This window comes from Artibeus jamaicensis, unplaced genomic scaffold, assembly GCF_021234435.1.
Source record: "Artibeus jamaicensis isolate MK-2021 breed Jamaican fruit bat unplaced genomic scaffold, CSHL_Jam_final scaffold_847, whole genome shotgun sequence".
In the NCBI taxonomy this organism is placed as follows: Eukaryota; Metazoa; Chordata; class Mammalia; order Chiroptera; family Phyllostomidae; genus Artibeus; species Artibeus jamaicensis.
In genome coordinates, this window is record NW_026522057.1 from 10,816,088 (window position 1) to 10,841,787 (window position 25,700).

At 50.1% G+C, this 25,700-nt stretch overlaps 1 protein-coding gene across 7 annotated transcripts in view; it reads right to left on the reverse strand.

The window, feature by feature from the left end:
- AZIN2 (antizyme inhibitor 2) overlaps positions 1 to 25,434 on the reverse strand; it is a 45,849-nt gene extending 20,415 nt beyond the window's left edge. Inside the window, exons 1-10 of one of the 7 annotated variants that reach the window (XM_053660459.1) lie at positions 25,314 to 25,434; positions 24,385 to 24,555; positions 22,743 to 22,916; positions 15,629 to 15,801; positions 14,565 to 14,699; positions 13,706 to 13,871; positions 11,703 to 11,865; positions 10,474 to 10,586; positions 3,701 to 3,915; positions 1,186 to 1,664 (exon numbers count right to left, since the gene is read on the reverse strand). In XM_053660459.1, coding sequence (XP_053516434.1) covers positions 1,526 to 1,664; positions 3,701 to 3,915; positions 10,474 to 10,586; positions 11,703 to 11,865; positions 13,706 to 13,871; positions 14,565 to 14,699; positions 15,629 to 15,801; positions 22,743 to 22,916; positions 24,385 to 24,489 — 1,383 coding nt within the window. In that variant the 5' untranslated portion in view covers positions 24,490 to 24,555; positions 25,314 to 25,434 and the 3' untranslated portion in view covers positions 1,186 to 1,525. The other 6 variants (XM_037149716.2, XM_037149717.2, XM_037149720.2 and 3 more) reach the window with 6 other exon arrangements.
- Between the last annotated feature and the right edge of the window lie 266 nt (positions 25,435 to 25,700).

Here is a 25,700-nt window from a genome sequence, read left to right on the forward strand (position 1 = left end):
CTAACCAGGAATGGGATGAAGGAAGTGCATGCTACCATCAGCCTCCCAGGTCTCCTCCCTCTGCCCATTTGGAATACACTCTCAATGATCTCCTCAAGGGTTCTGTCGTGCTTCTGCTCTAGAAGCAATAGGCCTCCCTACTGTCTGCAGAATTTAGTCCAGATTCCTGGCTGTTATTTAAGGCCCTCGGTGTGTGCTCTGCAGTGTGAGTTTCTTGAGAACTCAACTCCTCTCTGCATCACCTTGCCTACCACGGAGCATGGCCTCAGTAAGGGATCAACAGGTGCTCAAGGAATTACCTTTCGAGATCCATAGAGATGGAAAGTAGATTAGTGGTTGCTGGGGGCTTAGGGGAGGGAAAACGGGGAGTGACTATTGATGAGTTTCTTTTTGAGGTGATAAAACATCTAGAATTAAATAGTGGTAAAGTTTGTACAAACTGTATACTAAAAACCGCCAAGTTTTATACTTCGAAAGGTGAATTCTAAGGTATGTGAGTTACATCTCAATTTTTTTTAACACAGAAGAAAAATCTTCTGGGTCTCCTGTTGCAGCTGGGGGAACACTAAAATCTGAACTCCTTTGCTTAACCTGAGACCCTTGCAGCATGAAGGAGCCTTTGTCCTGACAAAAAACTTCTAGTCTGAGGAGATGTCAGCATCAGGGCCCTTGCACTGGACGTGGCAATATCCGTGGCCAGCCCTGTTCTAACAGGGACTGCGTCAGTTACCAACCAACCACCCCATGTTGCCATTACTCTTACTGCCTTGCAGACCTGCAAGGAGGGTGAGGGTGCAGGGTCTCCTCAAAACCCATCTCTTTGCTCTTTATCTTTGGTGTAAACTTCCAAAACTGTGTCAAATACTCCATTGCCCCCACTGGCACCCATAGGTTGGGTGCCAGGTTCACCCAGAGGCCCCTCTCAGTCATGAGCTGAGCCCCAGGGCTGAAGGGAAGCAACTCTGACCCCACCTCAGCCCCTGACAGCCCAGCCTTCCTCATGCCGCCAGGCACAGAGGCCTGTGGAGAGGAGAGAGATGAGTCCGAGAAACCGGTGCCAGCAGGAGATACCCACATTGCAGCCAGGTCAGGACGGAGACACAGGCCAGGGGTCCTCAGTGCAGGGTGGGGAATCTCACTGCTGGCCTAGCCCAGGCTAAATTGAACTTCCGGATTCCACTGGAGTATTAAAAAACCTAAATATTTATTTGTTTCATATTTACAAAGGTGGGAAGGAGACCAAGGTAGACCCCAAGAACACCCCTCACCTGGCTGACCAGGCCCTTTGCACTGCAGAGGAGGCAGACACAGCTGGAAGGAACAGGATTTATGTTGCATACTTGAACTACAGCGTGTGTAAGACTGGTCCTATGTACAGGGCAGAAACACTGCAGGTGGACTGTAGGGGGCAGCAGAGCGAGCACCAGAGTCCGGGCCAGAGGGTGCCCTGCTTGCCACCTTCCCCACCTCTCCCAGAGGCATCTTTGTGGCCCTGCTGGAGTTCTCCCAGGGGAGTGGGGCCCTCTCACATGATGCTCGCCGGCGTGAAGACAGGGGCCACACACAAGGTGTCTGTGATCTCCCAGCCGCAGGACAGAGGCTTGCACACGCCCTCAGCGTCCCCGTCCTGTTCTGCTGGCAGCAGCTGCTCTCGCAGTGCTTCCCTGTGGGTGAGAGATGGGCACCAAAGGCCACCAGCGTGGGACCCACAGGCTGGGACTCCTGATGACCCTGCACTGGAAGACCTGGCCCCATCAGGTGTAGGGGTTGCACATGGGCCCCCGAGCCCAGCCTCAGGCAGGGGAAGACCTGCTGACCCCTCTTTCCCAAACCTTCTTCTAGTCCAACCCCCAAAAAGGAAAGGAACCCATGTTTACTGAGCACTCACTATGTGCCAGGCACTTCACTTACGCTATCTAATTTCATCCTCCCCCAGACCTGTAAGGGCAGCATTATCATCCCCATTTTACTGATGAGGAGGAAGTTCAGACAGACAGAGACCTGCCCAAGGTAGTAGAACTAGGATTCCACCCAACTCTCTCCCACATTCTTTATACTCTAAGCTTGAAACTTAAAAAAAAAAAAAAATCATCTCCTTCCCCATTCAAAAAATCCCACTCCTACCCACCCATGTTGATACATAGCTCCACCCTCTGATCAGCCACAAGCTGGCAGTCTTGTCCCCACACCCAGATGATCCCTGCGGAGCCCAGCTCCTGAACATCCTCATGGGCGCACACCTCTCTCCATTCCCACTGCCACCACCATCTCTAGCCGGGAACACACAGCCTCCCCGATCTGCTCCTGCCTCCTGCGGACATTTCTGGTCCGGGACCATCTTTCCAAACAGCAAATGCCTGCTCTTGAGTTGCCAGTAGCTTCCCTCCGCTCAGGCCCCATGCGGTCTGGCCCAGTGGCCCCTCCACCCACTCCCATCCTCACCTGCTGGGTGCCACCACAGCACTGCCTTTCAGGCGTGCACGCGCCCCAGGCCTGTGCACACAGTAGTGCCTCCGCCTGCATCGTCACCCCTCACTAATTCCTCCTCAGTCTTCAGGTCCCAGCTTCAGCAACTGAACAAACCTCAGGGAAGACTTTGCTGAATCCCATAGCACAATGTACTTCTCCTTGGTAACAACAGGGTTCAGTACCTGCTCCTGTGACATTCCTTCAACTACAGCAGGGCAGGGAGTCAGTGCCTGGGCCCCCAGCGATAACGCTGGCACAGAGTGAGCACTTACTCCGTGGAGAGGGCAGATGCCTCTGCCCTCCACAGCCACCTCCCCAGCCCCAGAAGCGGGCTGTGGGGCTTCTCACTGCCCACCACCTGTGTGACCTCAACCAAGTGACCTGTTTGTGATAACGCTGATCCCACAGAGTTTGTGTGGTTAGAAGGAAATAATTATCAATCCTGATAGAACTGTTTAACAAACTCAGCTTTCCTCCCATCTCATTCACCTTCTTGCCTCACTAGATCCCAGCGCTGGCCTGGTGAGGCAAGCAGGGCCAGCGTCAGGCTCATTTTCTAGGTGGGAAGACGGAGGCTGAGCGAGCACACATCTTCCCGGGGCCACAGAGCAGCCACTCCACTGGGCAGCTCCATGCGCACTCACCCTGAATCCACATGGGTAGCTAGAGCGGCCTCTCTAAAACCCAAGTCAGACCATGCCACTCCCCTGCTTCAAGCCAGTCCGTGCTTCCGCTCACTGCTGAAAACCCTCCATCAGTCTCCAAGGCCCTTCTCAGACCCAGCCCTGCCCCTTCCCCAGCCACGACCGCCTCACATAGTATCAAGAAGGCAGAACGCCCGCTCCTCGTTCCCTCTCCCTGGAACCCCCTTCTGCCTCCTGCTGCCCAACCCCCTCGTCTCCCAGGCTTTACTTCCTCGGGAATGCAGATCCGGGCCCCAGGAAGGAATCTAAGCTTCTACAACCTGCCCTCGCCACCCAGCACAGAATTAGGAGTCCTGCCTGTTTCTCTGTGTCTCTCACTGGCTTTGAGCTCCTCGAGAGAAGTTCGGCCTCATTCATGGCCACAGCCCAGTGCCAAGCACAGGCCTCTCTTGGAATCAGCAGCCAAGAGCTACTTTCAAGGTGGATGTCACAGAAGCAGGGTCTCAAATGTCAGGTTTTCCTCATAGCTTCTGTCCCGCCTGCTCCTGCTCCTCCCCTCACTCCATGTCCCAGCAGGGCCCCCTTACCAGGCCAACCGGGACATGGCATAGGTGATGCGGCAGGTCTGGGACCCTCCAAAGAGGGAACCCATGCCCACGGTGTAGGCGCCCATGTTCTCAAAGACCAGCCAGTCCCCTACGTGTAGTTGCGGCAGCCACAGGCCCTCAGCTACGCAGTCGCAGCCATCGAGCGCCGGGCCCCACAGGCTGCTGCTGTGCAGGGGCTGCTCCGTGGATGGTTTCTGCAAGATAGAGGGGTGACCACATTCACTCTCCTGGGCACACTGTTTCACAGCTTATCACTACCGCCCTCCCGAGCCTCCAGTGGCTCCCACAGCCAATAGGATAAGAACTGGACGGGCCTCTTAACCTAACATTTAAAGCCTTCCCACTTCTCTGCTGCTGTGGCCTCTTAGCCTCTGAAGCCACAATGCCTCTTAAATCCAGGCTCCAACACTTACTAGCTGTGTGACCTTTGGCAAGATTCTTCATCCATCTGTGCCTCAGTTTGCTCATTTGTAAAATGGGAATGATAATGGTATCACCTCATAGGTTAGTGGAAGGATATATCAGCATACATAAAGCATTTAGAACAGTGTCTGATGCACTGTAAGGACCAGCAAGATAGTGCTATCATTGTTATTGCTACCTCCTCTCTGCCTCAATCTTTCCCGGCAAATCTGCCACTTTCCAGACCCTAGGTGCGTCCGCACCTCTGCAGCCTCTCCTGTTGCTCAAATCCAGCTTGTCCCCTGGGCCCCACCCTGGGGCATCCTGTTCCATGAGGCCTCCCAGAACCCCTCATTCCGTACCAGGCCCGGTCACAAGAGCCGGAAGTACCCATGTGAGTAAGACTCATCATGTGAGTGACACCCAGCCTCCCTCGGGCCCTCAGTCTGGTCACAGAGTGGCCTGGCAGAGGTCACGGAGGGCCCGTGGGTGGACGTAATTATTCCCATTTCAGGGAAACTGAGGCTCTGAGAGGTTAAGTGACTTGCCCAAAGACACAACGACCAGTCACATTAAATTTTCATATATTTCTTAAATTAATTCCAAATCCAGAAAAGAAATGTGGTTACACAGAGCACCTGCAGACAAGCAGGATGCCAAAGCCATTCGTCTCCGTGTGGGGGACCCTGCCGGGAAGGTCCCACAGGAGGAGTCGTGACTGAAAGATGGACTTGAGGGAATCCTGACCGTGCCCTTCACGGCCCTCACACCGCTTTCCACTGCACTCACTGTTCTAGTCATTCTGGTTACTCTGGACTCCCCAAGTGAACCCTGCTTCTCTTCCCCAACCCCAGCCTTCCCCTTGCTATTCCCCAAGGCCCCAAACCCGCCAATCCCCAATTTCCCTTTGGAGCAGCAGTCCTCAACATTTGTGGCACCAGGGACCAGTTTTGGTTTCCTGGAAGACAATTTTTCCACGGTTGGTAAGGGGTGGGGGACGTGGCCAGGGTGGCGTGGGCGGGGAACGGAAAGGAGGTAGAGCTCAGGCCTGGGATTGGGGTGGGAGGCAGGAGGCGGAGCTTAGGTGGTAATGCAAGCAGCGTCCACGGATGGGGAGGAGGAAGGTTGGGGACCCCTGCTTTAGATCTGAGTTAACACAGCCTCATGGAAGCCTTTCCTAAAACGTTATGCACCCCCAGGCTTTGCCTCCATAGCATTAACCTCAATTTATAATTAGGCATTTGTGAAACGTGTCTGCTCAGCTTGCAGACTACAAATCCATGAGCCCAGGGATCCTGACAGTCTCGTTCCCCCATCCTTTCCATGCCCTGCAGTTTGGCACACAGCACGGGCTTTTTGAATAATACCTTTTAAATGTATGAATGGGAAATGCGTGAGTAAAAAAAAAAAGACAAAGAGCAAGAAAAAGAAAAAAGACATGAACAGAAGCCATCCAAAGAGCCCAGAAGGAAGCAGCGGAGAAGATGAACAGAGGAAAATGGAAAGGCATTTTGATACCTTAGCCAGCAGCAGAGATGGGTAAAATTGAGAAAGAAAAGCCACAGGTTCCATAAGCAAGTGTCACATACTTGCCCAAAAAATTAAAAAGCCCTAGTCTCATTAATTTAAAAAAATGTACATCTTATTAACATCAAGAATGAGACCCTGCCCAGCATGGCTCAGGTGGTTCAGGATCATCCCACAAAGCTAAAGGTTACTGGTTCAACTCCCAGTCACCGCACATGGCTGGGTTGCAAGCACAGTCCCAGCTTGGGGCACATGAGAGAGGCAACCAATTGATGTTTCTCTTCCTCTCTTTCTCCCTCCCCTCCCCCTCCCTAAAAATAGTTTTTTAAAAAAGGATGAGAGTTATCCTATATTCATTCATTCAACAAATACTTATTGAGCAACTACTATGTGCCAGGCTCTGATTCGGAGTCAGGGATGTAGCAGTAAACACACACACACACACACACAAGTTCCCATGCTCAGGAAGCTCACACGCTAGAAAGACAAACATATAGCCTTGTTCATGTAACTTAATATTCTTGTTTATAAACTTTCTGATAATAAGTAAAATTAATCTTGGTTTCTCTGAATTATTTCCCTTAGCTCTAATGAATAAAAAATGTTAAGCTAGCTTTTAAAGATGGCATTGGGAACTGGGAGGAATGCTACATAAATGCACCAACAAGAATCCTTGAAAAAAGAGATTTCAAAGGCTCTTCTACAATAAAGTATTAAAAAAACAACAACTTTGAGTTATGTTAGAGTTCTCTCACTTCTTACTAGTGGCATAAATTTTTTAAATAAGTGGGGAAAAGATTTTACAACTTTACAAGAAATAATGCAAAGCTACCCTCTTGCTATTTAAAGCCTTTTTTTTGTTTGTTTGTTTTACAGTTGTGAGTACATGAAAGACACAGTGACAAAAAGCTTGAAAATCTCCACTCCCTTTATGAGTCCGGAAACTGAATGGAAATGAACAAATACCTGTAAAAATACAAGACACCTAGTCAACTACTGAGAGGGCAGGGGGGTTTTCTAGTTTACAAACCACGCCCACCACTACTTCACACTTCCTCTGGAAGCCTTTTGCAATTCCCCTTTTACAGATGAAACAAGTCAGAGAGAGGGAAGGACCCCTCTAGGTCCTGGAGGGAGTTAGGAACAGAACACTGAGGAATCCCAGACACAGGGCCTGCTACCTGCACCCCACTGGCTGCCAGTATCTGGGTGAATCCATGGAAGAAACAAGGTCAAACATTTGAAATGGCCCGGGGCCCTGATGTAATTTGCCAACTTTTAAAGAAGAAGTTGATTCTTATTCCTGGACTACATAAAGCATACAAAAATATTTAAAATGGAAAAATGAGATGAATAAAGGCAGCACATAAAAAGGAAAGAAAACAGCAAGCAACTAGTAAGTCTGAAGTTTGCTTTTTCTCTAGAGCACCCTGTACTGAGGCAGCTTTGGGCATGTTTCTTTCCTGCTTCGCTGATCCGTGAAGAATTCCTGCAGGAACTTCTTAGCACTTAACAACTAAACACCCCAGGACCCTTAATCAGCTGAAATTCTTCGGCTGCCAAATAAATGCTGGTAGGTAGATACAACTGAGAGATAACATTATGGGGTTTCCTTGCTTGTTCTAAAACAGTGCAAGAGAATTAGATGGACTTTTTAAAAATCTTGTATTTCACACGACTGAGGACTGGTTGATCTCAGGTCACTTCTATCTCCAGTTACTGGTTTGTTTGTTTTTTTTTTAATCCCTCAACAGAGTTCTCTCTGCAAGCTCTTCCACTTTTTACAATTAAAGCACTCTGAGCAGCCCTTGCCACTCCACTGAAACTGCCCGGCACGGCCAGCCACGGTAACCTGAGTGAGCAGTCCAGTCCTCTTCCCACTTGACCTCCAGAACCGTTTGACAGGGCTGACTTTGCCTTCTGGAACCTCTGTCTCAGCTTCTGCAGTGAGGCCTTGCTTCTCGGTCTTTGCTGCTTCCTCCTCTTCTTTGCCCAAGGAGTCGTTCATGGATCCTCCACACTAATTCCCTCACTGAGAAGACCGTCTACATTCTATGGCTTTAAATACCATCTCTAACGAAGACAGAGTTGTATCTCCAACTTATCTCTCCTAAACCCTAGAGTTCTCAAATTGCTTATTTGCTATTTTGATTTGGATATCTCAAAAACATCTCCATCTCAAAAAAAAAAAAGAATGAAATCTATAGTCAAAATCTCACTTGTGAACATAGAGGAAAAGTCCAGAATGAGTCCCTGGCTAACCAAGTCCACACTCGTATTCCTCACGTGGTAGGCGGGGACAGGATGAACAAGTCAATCACTGGCTTCATTACAATGTGGAAAAGAAAGACTCACAGTTCAAATGTAATTTTCTCTGTACATATCAACACGGCATTCATTGGCCGGTAGCATCTATTCTTGATTAAAACTACACATAAAACAAAACCCCACAATGAAGAGTATTTTTTTAAATATTTTATTTATTTGTCTTTAGAGGGGAAGGGAAGGAGAGAGGGAGAGAAACATCAATGTATGGTTGCCTTTCGTGCATCCCCTGCTGGGAACTAGCCTGCAGGAAACTGGTCTGCAACCTAGGCATGTGCCCTGACTGGGAATCGAACCGCGATTGTCTGGTTCGCAGGCCCGTGCTCAATCCACTGAGCTACACCAGCCAGGGCCGATGAAGAGTATTTAAAAGGAGATAATGCTAACTTAATGGAGATACACTAGAATGGCCTCATTTCAGACCCAGAAGCAACCTTAGTAATTAAAATTCGACTCCCTCATTTTTCAGATGAAGAAACAAGAGAAACAAGGCTCAGAGAGATTAAGTAACTTGCCTAATGTTATTCAGCTAACATATGGCAGAGCCAGGACTCAAACCCACGTCTTCTAACTCCAAGTCTGAGGCTTTCTGTCATCATTACTATTTTATATATCGTGAGACATTCTGGCAATTGCTATTAGGGGGAAAAGAAACAAAGAAGGTATCATGCATAGAAAATGAAGAAATACAATGTCACACTGCAGAACACATCTGCCCCTCTGGCAGGTTCGAAGGTGAGAGGCGTGGTTGTCAGAGGAAACCAACCCGCACCCTCATGTGTGCCAGAGTCTCAGCTCAAACCACGGGCAACATCTCCACTCACAACAGTGATGAAAGCACTAAGTTATCGAGTCCTTGGATGTTCTGGGGCCACAATAATTCTTATTCAAAGGAAATAAAACTTTAATGGGAGAAATAAAATACAAGACCTCTACCTCTCCTAGCTGGACTTAGTAAAATAAAAAGGAGAATTCTTTCCAAGTTAATAAATAGATGAAATAAACTACTGCTAGTTAAAATCCCTGAGATATTTTTCTAAATGTTAGAAACACTGCGATAAGAGAAAAATGGGACTATCAAAGAATATTAATGAGAAATGATGACAGATTCAAGTTTTTGTTAAATATTTAACCCATACAAAAGAACATCAGTATCATGGGTAAGATAGAGGAAATAACAATAAAATGAATATTGATGTACTCACTACCCAGCTGAAGAAATATACAATTGCCGGTATCTCTGAAACCCCCGTGTGGCCCACCCAGTGAACACGCCCCTTACCCGAGCCCTCCAGAGATCGCCAGTATCCCGAATTTTGTTTTCATCGTTCTCTCGCTTTACTTTGTTTCCCAAGAGTATAGCCAACCTTGAACAATACAGTGTAACTATATAATGAGGGCCCACCCAGTTTGGGTGCCTGGAGGAGGGAGAGGGACTCCCTCGACCCGCCGCAGATGAGGGGCGGGAAGTGCTACAGAGAGGAGCTAATGTTTGACTGGGCCTTGAAACACCAGACAGATCTGACAGGAAAAGAAAAAAACACATGCATATTGAAAGCTCGCAATGGTCTAGGTGCTGGCTAGGCACTTAAGTGTCCTTCCAGAAGAGGGACCACACAAAGCCCCAGAGATGTGAAAATACAAGGGTGTGTCTGACTTTCTTTCCCCTTAGAAATGCCCACTGGCGCCGTGGGAGACCCTGGGCCGGATCCACCGACAAGGAAGAAGGTTCGTCAATTCCTGTTCCCTTATTCACATGGGAAAACCCATTAAAGAGGAACTGTTTCCTTTACTTTTAGGAATCTCCGTCCGAGCAACGATCAGAGACGGATGTCAAGATGCACTCACAGGGCTCACAGACAGGAAGCTAATGGCCGACCACCGCAGCTGGGTCGGTGACCACTCTGCAGTGGTCAGGAGCAGGCTGTCGGAGGTCAGTGAACGGCATGGGGAGAACCACACCCACATTAAGTGAGGAAGAGCAGGTTACAAAACAATATGACCCCAACCTTATGGGAAAAAAGCAAAACATATTTTCTGAAGACTGAAAAAGAAATCTAATGTTCAAGAACTCTGTATGGACTGGGATTATGGGTGATAACCTTTGTCCTTGTTGTCTATTTTCTACAGTGAATATGCTTTACTCTTCAGCAATTAGATAGCAGCCCTGGACGATGTGGCTGCGTTGGATGGAGCATCGGTCCATTAACCAAAAGGTCTCGGGTTGAACTTCCGGTTGGGGCACTGGCCTAGGCCGTGGGTTCGGTCCCCAGTGGGGCCACGTACAAGAGGCAACCAATGAATGTTTCCCTCTCACATGGCTGCTTCTCTCCCTCTTTCTCACCCTCCCTTTCTCTCTCTCTCAAATCAATAAGCATGTCCTTGGGTAAGGCTTAATAATAAATAAACAAACAAACAAATAAATGTTAGACTACCGCACACCAAGAGATGTTATTTAAACACGCCCACGGGATGGAACACAGGCCCCGGTGGCTCACCTTTGGCAGGGTGGGGGTGGGGCAGGTGTTCTCAAACAGCACTGAGTTGAAGAGCCCGTAGATTCCCTCATCCAGGTGGTACACGATGGTCTTGGGGACAGAACCGGTCTCATCTGCAGGGAGGAAGGGGCCCGTGACAAGCAGCAAGACAAAGGGGTGAGAGTGGGGAGCTGGCGCAATGGTGGGCTCCACGGGGACAATGGGCTGCTGAAGCGAAAGGGCTGCCTCTGCCTCAGCTATGGGCCGGCGTCTGCCCCCTCCTGTGACTCGAGGGTCACTGCCTTCTTGGAGACAATCACGCTTGTAGCCAAGCAACCCTGCCCAAGACACATGCCTCGCCTGCAACTGAGCCTCTTGAGACCCCAGTAAAGGCAGAAGAGCAGTCCACCCAAACTCAGGCTCCCCCCAGAGGTTAAGCCACGTACTCAGAGGCCAACACTGGGGCAGAGCATGAATGAGGAGCCAGGTCTGCTGCTGGGACTAGAGAGGACAATTCCCCAGATCCATAAAGGAGGCCAGAAGAACGCCATTCACACACACACACACACACACACACACACACACACACACACACACATTCTACCTTAAGCCCGCCACCCCTCCACACGGATTCTCTTGTGGGACTGCTGAGAGGACTGATCTAGCCAGAAGGGCAGGGAAGAGTGATGATTTTAGCAGTGTGGGCACAGACATCAGAGTCAGACCAGCCTGAACTTGCATCCTAGCACTGCCCCTCATCAGCTGTGTAACCTTGGGCAAGTGACTCAACCTCTCCATGCCTACATCTGTCATCTGTAAAGTAGGCTTAGACAAACAGACGTTGTCATTCATTATTTTCCCTATGTCATGAGATGCAGTGGGGTGAGCACAAGGCGGTGCACAGGAGAAGAGACAAACATGGGATCAAGTGCAGGCTTTGCTTCCTACTAGCTTTTAAGTAATTCACTTGTATTTGCTTTGGTTCTCAGTTTCCTCATCCATATAATACAGTTAATAAAGTATCCATTCTACCTAAGGTTGTTTTTATTTTAATCTTCATAAAATATGAGCATGCAGAGGAAAAATGATGTTAAATAAGTGTCTCAGGGTGCGGCAACTTGATTGTAAGTTTCCCTACAGCAAGGACACAGTTTCTAGACTCCCTACTCCCTAAAGCCAGACCCTGCTCAGCCAGCCAGTCCCTACCTTCAGGGGAGAATGGGGCTCTGCGCTGCCCACCTGGCACCTACCCTCCCTGCCAGGCTGCTCCAGGAGAACCTCCTTCTTGGCGATGATGCTGACTGCCAAGGTGAAGGCCGAGCTCACGTAGTAACGACCCAGCTGGGCCAGGATATCCACACCACAGCCCTCCGGGAAGTACAGGTCCAAGGCTGAGTTGATCACAGAAGCGATCTGGTGGTAGGAGGGCAGGGGGTGGACAGTTACATGTTTGAAGTGTGGGGTTTATGCCGAAGACCTACTACAACTCCAAGTCTATTTTTTGAGAGCTGCTTGAATTTCAGAAAGAAGGACTTGGCAGCTAGGCGCTAAGGCCCCAGCTGGTAACCAGGGACGGCTGGCCAAGAAGGTGGGTGGGAGGCAGAGTGGGTTCAGGCCCCTCCCCCTGTGTCCCTCCCCCTTCTCAATGCCCCCCAGTGAGAAGAGGTACTCTCAAATAACTCTTGGTGCTAAGATTCCAGAAGCCCTGGTGTGGATTTTTCTTTCATAAAAAACTAATCTGTTAAATGCCATATTTTTTACAGAAAACACTGACAAGAAAAAAGAAGATCAAACCACCCCTAATTTCAGCATGGACGGACCTAGAGGGTATTATGCTAAGTGCAATAAATCAGAGAAAGACAAATACCGCATGGTTTCACTTAGATGTGGAATCTAAAGAACAAAATAAACAAACGAACAAACTTGAAACAGACTCATAAACACAGAAAACGGACTGATGGTCGCCAGAGGGGAAGGGGCTGGGGGACTGGGAAGGAGGGAAAGGGATTAAGAAGGACAGATGGGCAGTTACAAACCAGTCACAGGATGTAAAGTACAGCACAGAGAATATGGTCAATGATATTGTGGTAACACATTGCAAAGTATAATCATGTACTTTATACTACTCTGAAACTAATACAAAATAATGTTGAATGTAAACTGTAATTGAAAAAAAACTTTAAAGTTTTTTCAAAAAAAAAAATCACTCCTTCCCTGGCTGGTGTGGCTCCGTTGGCTGGAGCATTGTCCTGTAAACGGGAAGGTTGAGTGCAGGTTCAATTCCCAGCTGGGGGCACATGCCTAGGTTGTGGGTTTGGTCCCAGGCAGAGCATGTGTGAAAGGCAACTGATGGATGTTTCTCTCCCTCTCTCTCTCCCTCCCTTCCCTTCTCTCTAAAATCAATGAGCATGTCCTTGGATGAGAAGAAAAAAAATCACTCCTCCTTCTATTATCCAGATAAACCTAATCATTGTTAACTTTTTGGAGTAGCTCCTTTAATTCTTTTTTCATGCAAACACTGTTTTTTATAGTAAAAAAGCTAGAGCTATACACATATGTTTTTTATAACCTGTTTTACTCAGGAGACTGTGAATGGCCTTTACATGTAAGTAAATGTCTCCACCATAAGAATGTTTCATCATTTCACCGGTCCCCGAGAGTTAGATGGACCAAGGAAGTGCAGTGGAATTCTGTGACGTACAAGGCTGCAGTGCTCATCTGTGAGGCTAGTTCTTTGTGTCTATAGTGAATTATTTTCTCAGGGACAGCACTTTGATGTAGATATTCCAAGATGAAGCTCTTACTACTAAGGAGAAGCGTCCCCTAGTGGTTGGAGTGGAGATTGCGATGACACATTTTTCTGCATTTCATCTCGTAGATGGGGGAGGTGGACAGGTTTGCTTTCCTTTTCCTGCCTTCTTCCCATTTGATTTCTTATCAGCCCAGACCTTCAGAGAGCTTTATGACTTATGGAAATATGGCCTGGTTGAGCCTCAAATATGTGCGTGAGCTGGAGTCAGGCAGAGCTGCGTGTGCAGCCAGCTCTACCGTGGACTCAGGCAGTGACATGACACCTACGAGCCTCCTTTGCTCAGCAGTAACACAAGGTTAATAAGATCCAGGCAAAGCACCAAGCGCAGCACTTAGCACATAGGACTCTCGCAGAGGCTTCCTATCTTCATTATAACCTTCCCGCCCCGCCCCCACCCCCATCCCCACGGAGCTCAACACGTGCTTGCAGCCCCAGCGTTACCTCTTCGAATCTCACTTTGGCCCCCTCCACTCCAGGAAAGCCACCACCAAGGTCCAGGATATGCATCCTGTGGCCCAGCTGGGCGCCCATTTCAAACACAACTCGGGCGTCTGCGATGGACTGAGCATAGGCCTGAGGGTCAGCACAGCCACTGCCGAGGTGAAAGCTGGGAAAGGAGGAAAAGCCTCGGCTTACAAGCAGAGCCGCAGGTGCCACCACCTCAGCCCCAGCCAGGAAAGGCACACTAGGCTCAGTGCCCACGTGGCAGATGTGATGACTGAGGGCCTAAAAGGTTAAATGGGTTGCCGTGGGCCATGTGGCAAGTGAGGAATGGGCATTCTGCCACTAAGGCAGGGAATTCTGGGATGAGGGCCAGGACCCCAGGCTGGGGTCCCCTCCATCAGCAGTGTGGCCTGCCTGGGCTTCGGTTTCCCCATCTGTAAAGTGGGGAGAAGACCCCACAAGGCTGTGAGATAATGTATATGGAACGTTTAGCACAGGGCCTGGCATGTCGTAAGTACAGATAAATGAGAGCTATGTTGTTAGGTCATTGCCACTACTTATTCCATGCCCCTCCAAGGAGAGAAGCAGAGCAAAGGTGTGGCCTACAGGCTGGTAAAACTCCTGCAAAGCCAGGTCCCTCCTGGGACCTCCTGGGACACCTGGGGACTGTGGGGTTGGGGCAGCAGGATTCACCAAACCTTTCCAGAGAGAGGAAACTCTCACATGGCAGAATCCCATGCCCAGGGGCAGGCCCTCCCTGGAGGACCTCAGGGAGTGCTCATAGAGTTGATTAACTCCCAGGAAAGAGGCAATGAGCCTGGTGTGGGTGGAGGGGGTGGGGCTTCCAGGCACTCACCTCACACCTACCACCTCCACATGGCTCTCCTTAGCCTTTTGAAGCAGGTGTCTGCAGGATTTTAGCAATGCTCCAAACTTGAGGCTGAGGTGGCTCAGGGACTGGGAGTCATCAGTGGCGATGCACAGAACCATTCTGGGGAGACACGCAGCGTACCTCCGCCAGGTAGACCCCACCTCCCCCACCCCAACCACTTTTCTGAGTCAAGAGATGTGAAGCCAGCAGCTCAGAGCCGCCCAACCCCACGAGTCCTGGGCCCCCTTCTCTTCCTACGCAGCCCATCAGCCTCTGAGCCCCATTCCATCCAGTCCGTAAATGTCCCCGGGTCCTTCCTGCAGTCCCTGCCCTGGTCAGACACCACCTGTTCTCCCTGGCAGCTCCACTTCCTCTAAACCAGCCACCACACCAGCTAGGCTTTCCCAGCTTTCTTTGTAAGAGGAGAACTATTTTATTTTTCAAACACAGTCTTATCTAGAACCCCAAGATCATGTGTAACAGACAAAACAGAAGCTGCGGTGGGTGAAGCAGAGCGCCCACCACCTGGCCTCCTCTTCGCCCCCAGGTCCCTCCCTGGAATCTCCAGGGTGCTAAGTGACCGTGTGAGGGCCTCAGCCTGAGCAAAACACCCAGCAAGGCCCATTTGCATCAGGTCTCTGCCCCATGACCAGCATCATTCACTGTCCCCGTCACCTCTCACCCCTCACCCATGATGTCTTCCAGTCTCACCAGATTTCTGCTTATCCCACAGACGGCCCATGCTATGTCAACCTCCATGCATTTGCTTATGCAGCTCTCTCTGACACACTGTTTGTGCCCTCCCCAAACTGGGTTCAGTACTCAAGGCCCACCTCCAACACAAGCTCTTTCATGAAGCTTTCCCAACCACCCTCTCCAGTTCTCTCAGCCATGCCTCTGACAGAGTCAGGCCCTGGCACCCTGGGTCCAGTCCAAGGGTGCTTGCCCCAACCTCCTGTGACCCTGGCTGGGTCCAAGGCAGGGTCCCTGGCTCCAGCTCCACCCCTCCCACCCTCTCTGCCTCCCCACACGAGTGGCTCTCAGCTTACTTGGCAGTGGCGTGGCTCTTCACCACCTTTGCCAGCTCCATCTCATTGTCGAAGCTCAGCAGCCGGACCCCGTGCTTGGCAGCATACTTGATCTGCGCAATTTGCTTACAGGGATGGGCGTAGATGATCTTACTGGCAGGGATGCCAATACGCTGGACCAGCTCCATCTCTGTCTGTGGGGTCCCAAAGGTGGAGGTGAGGAGGCAGCAGGGCCTGCTGGGCCCGCAGAAGCCAAGGAAACACAGATGAGAGGCAAAGTCATAGCTATGCACGCAGAGGTCCATAAGAAGTGGGCCTCACTGTTAAACAACAGACACACATGCAAAAGTCAGGGTCATGTTGCTTCACCATTCGTGGCCAGGCAGGGCTGCCACGCCCAGCTGCGCAGGCAAGGCACCGCGCGGGCCCAGGGTGTCCATTCACGGAGGACATGTGGTAAGTTTGTGTACTTAGTGCAGCCTCCTGACAATATAGCACCCCCTTCTTACAAAATCAGTATATTTATTGTAACAGTTGAGTGTTTCAAGGAAGGGGTACATTTTTTTTAATGGCTTTAGAGAGAAAGACACTGATTTATTGTTCCACTTATTTAGTCATTCATGTAGTTGATTCTGCTTATGTGCCCTGACCAGAGATCTAACCTGCAAGCTTGGCATACAGGGATGACACTAACCCACTGAGCTAACCAGCCAGGGAAGGGTGCATTTTCTAATCCACACAAAGGCATTGTAAGGACTCATGGTGGCCCTAACTACAGACTTCTGATACATTTTCCTGGCAGATGTAAATGCTTAGAGGATATTAGCTGACGTGTTAGAAAGTTCACAAGACCAGGAGTCTTTATGACACAGGCCTGCTTGCCTGCATGGCGCTGTGCAGGTGACTCCTGTGAGCTCCACCCCCACAGGGCTGCCTCCCCCTCACCCCTACAGAACACTGCTGGTGATTACAATGACAGCCACCATGGGCATGGAGCGCCTACCTCGAGCAGGCACCCAGTGCGACACCTCCTACATCCGGTGACGGCAAACTCTTTCTACACAGGACCAGAGAGTAAATAGTGGAGGCTCTGTAGGCCACACAGCTTCTGTCACAACTACTCCGCTGCCACTGCAGCACCCAACTAGCCATAGACACTGTAAAGTGATGAGCTGGATGGGGATCCAATAAAACTTTACAAAAGCAGCAACTGGCTGGATTTGGCTCACCGTGCGGTTTGGCACCCCTTACTGTGCATTAACTCTGTCACGTGCTCCTTACGATAACCCCACCAAACGGGTATTCGCTCCCTTCTACAGAGCAGGAAGCTGAGGCTCAGAGAGGCCATGCAGCAAGTGGGCAGCAGAACCAGCTTTCAAACTCAGGCCTGACTCTCTGTGACTGAGGGTGGGAGGTCAGTTTAGAAACAGGAAAGGAGGCACAGGGCCATCCCGAGTTTGTAATAAGACTCTAATTTTAATTTAGTCACTTTTCAGCACAAGGTATTTATGTGCATTATCTCTGGTGATGCCTATAACTGTCCTATGAAATATTTACTGAGGACAGAGAGGTCCCCCTGCCTGTGGCAGCACAGCCAGGAAGTCAGTGAGGCAGGACACAAAGGTCCGGCTGCAGAGCCGGAGTAGCCGCCCTGAGTCTGGGTGGATACGAAGCGGTTCCCCTCCCAGCTTCAGCATGTGAGGCGAGAAGCAGTGCTAGCACCTTGGGGGCCTGACGTTTAGCTTTGCTTATAAATATTTAAATAATAATCACTGCAATCATGGAGAAATGCAAGTCAAAACCACAATGAGATTGCACACGTGTCAGAATGGCTATCGCTGGAAATACCAGGCACAGGCAAGGATGTGGCAGAAAGGGACTCCTCACACACTGTTGGAGGGAATGCAAACTGGCGCGGCCACTATGGAAAACAATACGAAGATTTCCCAACAAAATTAAAAATAGAACTGCCATATGACCCAGGAGTCCCTCTTCTGGATGTTTATCAGAAGAAACCAAAAACATTAATTCAAAAAGATATATGCACCCCTGTGTTCACTGCAGCATATTTGCAACAGCCAAAATATGGAAGCAACCTAGTGGTCCATCGGTAGACGAATGGATGCAAAAGATGCAGCATACAGACACAGTGGAATATTACACAGCCATCAAAAAGAATGAAATCTTGCCATTTGTGACACAATGGATGGACCTAGAGCAATTTATGCTAAATAAAATTATTCTGAGAAAGACAAATACCATATCGTTTCACTTATATGTGGAATCTAAAAGACAAACAAAATAAAATACAAACAGCTTCATGGATATGGAGAACAAACTGATAATTACCAGAGAGAAAGGGAGTAGAGGGAGGAAAAAAATGGTGAAGGGGAGTAAGAGATGAAATTTCCAGTTATATAACACATTAGTATGGGAATGTAGTGTCCAGCACAGAGAATACAGTCAACACCACTGTAACTCTCTGTGGTGACTGCTGGGTGGTGGCCATCACTGAGAGAGGTGCACTGATGTCTAATCACAGTATGATAGACCTGAACCAGCATAATATTTCCATCCTGCCAGTGATGAAAACGGTTTCAAGGGTTTCAGGAAGGGAAATTACATGCTCAGGTCTGCATTTTAAATGCAAGTCTAAATGCACATCTGTGTGGCCTTGACTGGTGTGGCTTAGTCGGTTGGGCATTATCCTGCAAAGCAAAATGTCACTGGTTTGATTCCCAATCAAAGTACATGCCTGGGTTGCTGGTTCAGTCCCTGGTCAGGGCGTGCACGAGAGGCAGTTGATTGATGTTTCTGTCTCACATCAATGTCTCACTCTTTCTCTTTCTCCCTCCCTTCCCTCCCTCTGAAAATAAATAAGTAAAATGTAAAAATAACCTTAAATGCATGTCACTCTGGCCACCCAGAAGGTCCCGAGGGCACTGTGGGGAGACTATCACAGTCACCATGGCAGAGATAACAGAGTCTGCACTAGGAAGGCAGGGCTGGTGAGCCTGGTGGTGGAGTACGTGTGGGGAAGCAGGGTGAGGACGTCTCAGTGGACTCCATGCACAGCAGACCAAGCGAGGCTTCCGGATGGGAGGATCATGAGTACATTTGAAAACACTGGATGCCAGGCACCCTGGTACATTATCGAGCCAGCAGCTTGTTATATAGGTCTGGGGAGTAGAATCAAAACATGGGAAGCGGCATATCAATGGCATTTAAAGCCACAGGAAGAGATGAAATTCCCTAAGCAGAGAGGGAGTTTACAAGAGAAGGGAGCCTGAGCCAGAATCCACAGGAACCCTCCCACTGACAGAGCAGAAGAGAATGAGGAAAGCTGGCTCCCAGGACCTGCATAGAAATGAAAGGAGAGAGAACGCCTCCACAAGAGGCAGAACGCTACAGAGATTCCAGTGCCATTTCTGTCCAAGCAAAGCCTGTCCTACAAGTTGCGTCCGTATGGAAGGTGGTGTCTCCATTATCGAGGCACCAGTGAGGGTGGGGCAGGGCCAGAGCAGCATTCGATTTCATCTGACACACGTCAGAGGTCTTTAAAAGTAGGAGCATCTGTTATTGTTGAGTGTGGGGTTTTTTTTCATTTTTATTTTAGAGAGGGGAAGGGAGGGAGAAAGAGAGGGAGAGAAACATCAATGTGCGGTTGCCTCTCACATGGCCCCCACTGGGGACCTGGCCTGCAGCCCAGGCATGTGCCCTGACTGGGAATCGAACCTGCAACCCTCTGGTTTGCAGGCCTGCGCTCAATCCACTGAGCTATACCAGCCAGGCTTGAGTGTGTTTTTTTAAGAGACTACGTGGTTAATGGGGGAGTTGCTACTCAACGGGCATCAGGTCTCAGTTCTGTAAGATGAGTAGTTCTAGAGATCTGCTGTCCCACATTGTGCCTACTGGACTTCAAAAAAAAAAGCCCCCTGTGTTGAATATTGTTGAGGCCAAACAGTAAGAGAATCAAGGAGTGTCCCCAACAAGGTCAAAAGCACCAACATAGGCGGCTCGCCAACACCTGCCAAATGGCAGGCTACCGCCGAACAACGCATGCCACGTGACCACCTCTTCTATTTTATTACAAAATCACAAGATACGTTTTCTATAAATCACATTTGCAAGTATTTTTAAAATATGAGTATACCCACCAAACTCAAATTCATAGTGGCAATCATCTCCAGAGACACAAAGCTGATGTCCTACGCGTGTGTGTGTGAATGAATAAACACATATATTAATTGAATGACTCAAAATGAAGATTTAAAATAAAGTGTTCACTGAATCCAGATCACTGGGGACATCTGTAAGAGGAGGTACCTTGGAGCAGTGAGAGTGGAGGCCAGGAAGCAATGGTGTAAGGATTGGGTGCTAAGGGAGAGTGACAAGTGAGTGCAGACACGCGAGTGCAGACAACTCATTTTGGCTATGAAGAAAGAGCAAGGGATCAGGGTGAGAAACGATGGTGTGTTCGGGGAAACGCTTTTGAAGATAAAAGCACACTAGGGGAGACAGCAGGAGACGGCAAGCGATGGGGTCAGGGGAGATGACATGAGCTCTTTGGGAAGGTGGGTAGACCAGAGCTCTGTGCAGGGTGTGGTCTGTGCCCTTGACCCCCAGGCCCTCTGACACCAATTGCTACACCCAGCCCCAGCTCACTGCCAAGCCCTCCATCACTGTGCTAAGCACAGACACCGGCTATGGCTGACCAGAAGAGGGCAGCCTCGGACTTCCAAAAAAACCTGGGTGTCCCACAGCCAATTCTTAGCAAATGCAACCAAAGGTCTGCGTGATCCCACCCACCAGGAGGGGTACTTGGCCTCTCCCAGGCCTAGTAGCATCTGTCACCAGCCTCATCCCAGCTCAGCCCTCCCCTCTCTAGGATCCTGGAAAAGAGCCGCTCTAGCATCGGAGCCCATTGCCATACACCAGCAGCCGCTTCCCAGCAAGTCACTCAGCCTCTGCCGCTTTCTTTATACATTAAATGTGTCCTCAGAGGACTGTTGTCAGAGCCATGGTAATAGTAATTACCTCATGGGGTTGTTTCGAGAATAAGATGAGATCATGTACAGAAAATGCCTGGCAAAGCCCCTGGCACTTCAGAAGCACTCAGCAAATGGTAGATGCTTTTAAAGCCCCCACTGACTTCAAGGCCTTTCTAAGCCCAACACACCCTTTGGAGGCAGCCCCTGAGCCTGGCAGGCCAAGAGCGCCCACTCTGGGTTTCCAGAAGCAGACGACTTGAGTCGGTGGGGTTCGGTCCTGTTCTTCACCCCTAGACCAAGGGGCCCAGAAATGGATCTCCCTCCTCTTTGCCCAGAGCAGAGGCCCAGTGTATGCAGGGCAGAGTCCTGGCTCTGCTACTGGTTGGCCCCCAGTTTGCTCAACTGTAAAATGGCAATCTCTCTTCCCACGCCCCTCACAGGGCTTTATGTGACAGACGCACAACTGGGCGTGCAAAGCAAGAGCTAATGCAATGGGGCTTTGTGGGTGAGAGAGACTCATCTATCAGAAGCAGCATTTCCATTATTCCCTGAAAAAGATCAAGCTACTCCCGACAGTCCCACCCTGGTGCACACCTGTCTCCCACTGGAATCCCACCAGCCCTGTCGTCCTGGCCAGGCTAGCCCTTCTCCCTCCCCCCCCAGGACCCCCTTCTAAAGCCCTCCTCACAACACCCAGTCACACTGCTGCCTTTAAGAGGGGTTTTTTAAAGGATTCCCCTCAAAATAATCATTACTAGCCATTACAAAAAATAACAGTAATGACAATAACACAAACCAGTGCCCACCAGGCACCTCAGGGCCTTTGTACGTGTTGTTCCCTCTGCCTAGAATGTCCTTCCCCTCGTTATCCACCCACCGTGATCCTTTGCTTCCTTCAGGTCTGTATTCAAATTTCAGCAAAGCCTTCCTTAGCCAAACTATCTAAAAGTGCCATCTTCTCTCCAAACATGCCTTACTTCCCTTTCCCACTTTAATTTTCTCCATCTAAAATACTATACACTTTCTTTTTAAAAAAAATATATGTTTATTGGTTAGAGAGAAAGGGAGAGAGAGAGAAACATTGATGCAGGAGAGAAGCATTGATCAGTTGCCTTCCTGTGCTCCCTGGCTGGACTGAACCTCCAACCTAGGCATATGCCCTGACCAGGAATTGAACCTGCAGCCTCCACAGCCTTCTGGTGCATAGGACGATGCTCCCACCCACTGAGCCACACCGGCCAGGGCAATACTATGCATTTTCACTGTTTAAATTATTTAACTTATTTTAGAAAGGAAGCTCCAGGAAGAAAGGGCTTCTTTGCTGTTTTGTGCACTTGCTAAGTCCCCATCCAGACAGTTAGCTTCTCGGCAAATGTCTGCTGAATTCACAAATGTATCCAAAGCTGGGCTCTGAGGAAGCCTTATAGCTGAAAGGGCTTTTTTCAAGTAAGAACAGAATTAAAATAGATAAGCTAGTGTGGTGATGAAAAATAGGTGAGCTCAGCTTTCAACTAAAGGACAGCAGAGTCTGTCTTCCTCTGTGGCCAGCCCTGCCTATCATAGTGACCAGCACTGTGACCAGCGCATCACAGGAGCTCAATGAATAAAGAATGATAGTAAATAAATAAAGTAAGTCTAAACTGAGCAGTAGAGAATTGAGACAACAGCATTAATAACATTAGAAAGGTGGAAGAATTGGCACCGAACGACAAAACTCTAAAAGGATTGGTCAAGAAAATGCAGTCACCTATTATTAAGATTATAAAAGAAAACAAAACCAACAGTAGAAGGGTGTTTTTGCTTTTAGTTAAAAGCCATATGTATAGTGTCATTTATAGCTCTATGCTGAGAAGTTTGAAAACCTCTATTTAAAAAGATGACCCAAAAATAAAAATTAAAAAATGACCCCGCGACCCCAGGGACACACATGGTTCCGATTTGCACCTTCAAGGCTGGCAAATGCCATGCTTCTTTCTCCCTCCCTCATCCCTTAAACCCCCTTCCAAGCCAATGGCCATTCCAGAGGGCAGAGGCCAACTGCAGGTCACTCCTGCCTCCCCAGGGCCCACCCACAGCAGCCCAGCAGCCATGCGTGTGCTGAGCAGGCAGCGAGGGTCAGTGTGCTGGTGGGGGCAGCGGCTCACCTTGTTGGCACAGCTGAAGCCCAGCCCCAGCTCAGCCAGGACCTTCAGCACGCCCAGGCTGCTGTTGCACTTGACAGTGTAAAAGGGCCGGACTCTAGGCAGGCACTTCAGAAAGCGGAAGTGCTTCCTCACTACCGCACCCAGGTCAGCCACGAAGAAGGCAGTGACCTCCCCCTGCACAACAAGACGGGTGAATGTAAGACCCTATGCAGCTCCCTCCTGCATGCCATCCCTCATCCTCACAAGCATCTGCCCCAAGCTTGGCTGTGGCCACAAAGCACCTTGCTCTAAATTCTCTAGGGCTTTCCAAGTCTACAGGACAAAAGGCAAACTCCCCAGCCTGGCATCTGAGGATCTGTAATCCAGCCCTTGTCCCTCCCCTCGCTGCAGCTCAAACTCCAGCTGCAGGCTGGAGTCTTTATTTTCCCACCTCCAAGTCTCTGTTCCCAGCATGCCCTCCACAGAGAATACCCTTCCCCAACTTGTGTTTGGCAAATTCCTAGTCTACCTTCGGGTTTCATCTCCAACGCCACCTCCCCCAGACCAAGAAAGCAACCCTGCTTTTAAGGTTCCCACTGCATTTTGCTCTTGCTCCCAAAGTATCAGAACTCTGTATGCATCTATCTTCTCCAGAAAAAGATCAATTCCTTGAAGGTCAAAGCTGTGGTGGCCTACAACCCACTGCTTTTTACATATCGGTGCCCAGTGAAGCCTTGAGGTAGTTCCACTGCCACTGCAACCCATGCCTGTGAACAAGGGGCCTTAAAGGATTTGCTGAGCATGGAACACGAGGCTATGGGTGAGTCCACGTAACTGAAACCTTCCCTGGGACTCAGTTTTCCTTTATGCAACACTTTTTTTTTTAAACTGATGCCCACTTGATGTTGGACGTTATGCTAGGGGACAGAAATTACCACATGGGAGTTTTTATGCAATGCAGTGGGGGCCATGGAGAAAGAAAATACAAAAGCTTCCTGGGCAATCAGGGAAAGGGGATTCCGAGGAGTAATAAGGAAAGAGTAGCAATAGGTAAGAGGGAGAAAGGCCAGGAGAAGGGTGTTCTAAGCAAAGGGGTGATAATAGAGCGCATGGCATCATTGAGACTATGACATATACGGGGGAGAAGCTGGAAATTAGGCTAGGAAGGCGGAGGGGTTCTGATTTAACCCTGTAAGCAGTTGGGACCCAGGAAAAGAATTCTAATTTTGAGCAGGGCTGTGCTCAAGTTGGGGTGGGGGATGAGGCAGGGAAGAGGTTGGGGGGCCTTTTGAGAGATGAGGCCAGGACTACATAGAGAGGTTCTGGAGAAGCACACTAGGGGCATTTTAAGGAGGCTGAATTCACAGAGCTTGGTGATGCCTCGATTGGGGGGAGGGGTGTGAGGAGGGGGGAAGAAGGGGCTGCCAGGTTTCTGACCTAGATCTAGGGCTAGGTAGATGATAGTGGTGCTCTCATCAAGGCAGGGAACAGGAGGGGCAGGTTTGGGAGCCGGGACCAGGAACTTGGGATAAATGAACCTGTCTCTTGAAAATAGCAAGGCCCGAATACCAAATAAGTGAAAGAGTAAGAGGAGAACCCCATCAGAGGAGGCAGCTGGGCCTGCATAGGGACAGGGGACCCACCCCCACTCGCAGCCCCTCACCGTGGTGGCCTGTGAGGCCCCCAGAGTGAGTTCCTCCAGTAGGTCTCGGGTGCTGAAGCCCTCCTCCACCATCACAAAGTCCGTTTCACTCAGGTAGCCAGCCATGCCGAGGAGGAGAGGCCGACGGGCTGGATGGAGCCGCCGCTGCCGCACTGCCGCTGTCGCCGCCGCCTTAGAAAGTATGCAACACACTGCCAGGGGGAGAGTGAGGAGGCTGCTGGGCGGGCGTGGATGGGGGAGGGGGCCCCCCTCCGCCGGTCCCCTCACTTCCCCAGGCCCGGGAGCCCAGTCCTGCCACACTGCGCCGCAGCCCTAGCACAGGTCTGGGGAGCTGAGGTTCACTGGGATAGGATTCCACGGAGAATCCTGGACTGGGACAAGGCATTAGACGCCTAGATGTAACTGCCTCCCGAGCCTCAGTATTCCCATCTCTAAATTGATTGGTTGTTTTGAAGATCCTTTCCAATTCTGGAATTCGGATTTTAGTAAAAAAAAAAAAAAGAAAGAAAGAAAGAAAAGAAAAGAAAAGAAAGAGCAAAGGAGCAGGGAAGCCCAGAACCGCGGGTGGCCAAGTTTCCGGCGTGCCCCTGGTCCTGACCACGCCCACCTACACAAGCCTTGGGTGTCTCCCCGCCCCGCCCCCAGCCCCGGGATTCTCCGCGCCAGAGCCAGAGCTTAAGTTCGGGTCCACTCTCTGTTGAGTGACCCTGTGTGCACCCCACCCCCTCTCAGAGCTTCAGTTTCACCGTTTGTAAACGAGGGCTGGCTGATCCAGGAGTGCTAGGATTCTAAGCGTGCATGGGGGCGCCAGGCGGTCTCCAGGGCGAGAACCAAAAGCAGCGGTTCTGTCCTGGGGAGCCCTCCGGAAAGCAGGGCCAAGGTCCCGCTCTACACAACACACACACACACACACACTCACACACCCTTACCAAGCCCCGTCCTCCTTCGCGGGGGCCAGAGCCAGGCGCGCTGCTAGGGGGGATCGCCGGTGACCTCGAAACTTGTGCAACACCCCGAGAAGGAGTGGCAGTTGAGGAGCCGAGGCCCCTGCTGAAAAGAGGCAAGAGGGGCCAGGGGCATATCAGCACCGGAGCAAAGGGCTCCGGCATCCCGAGGCTCTGAGAGGCACTCCCACACTCGCCTTAAAACGCATTTACACGGCTTTTTCCCATAGATCTTCCCAGCAAGTGAACTGGATCCACCGCGCCTCCGCTAGCTCGCTCCCCCGGGATCCGACCCCGCGGCCAGCGACCGCCCGCTCAGCAGCCACGGACTCCAAGCCCCGCCTTCCTCCCGCCACCCACTTATATAAACCC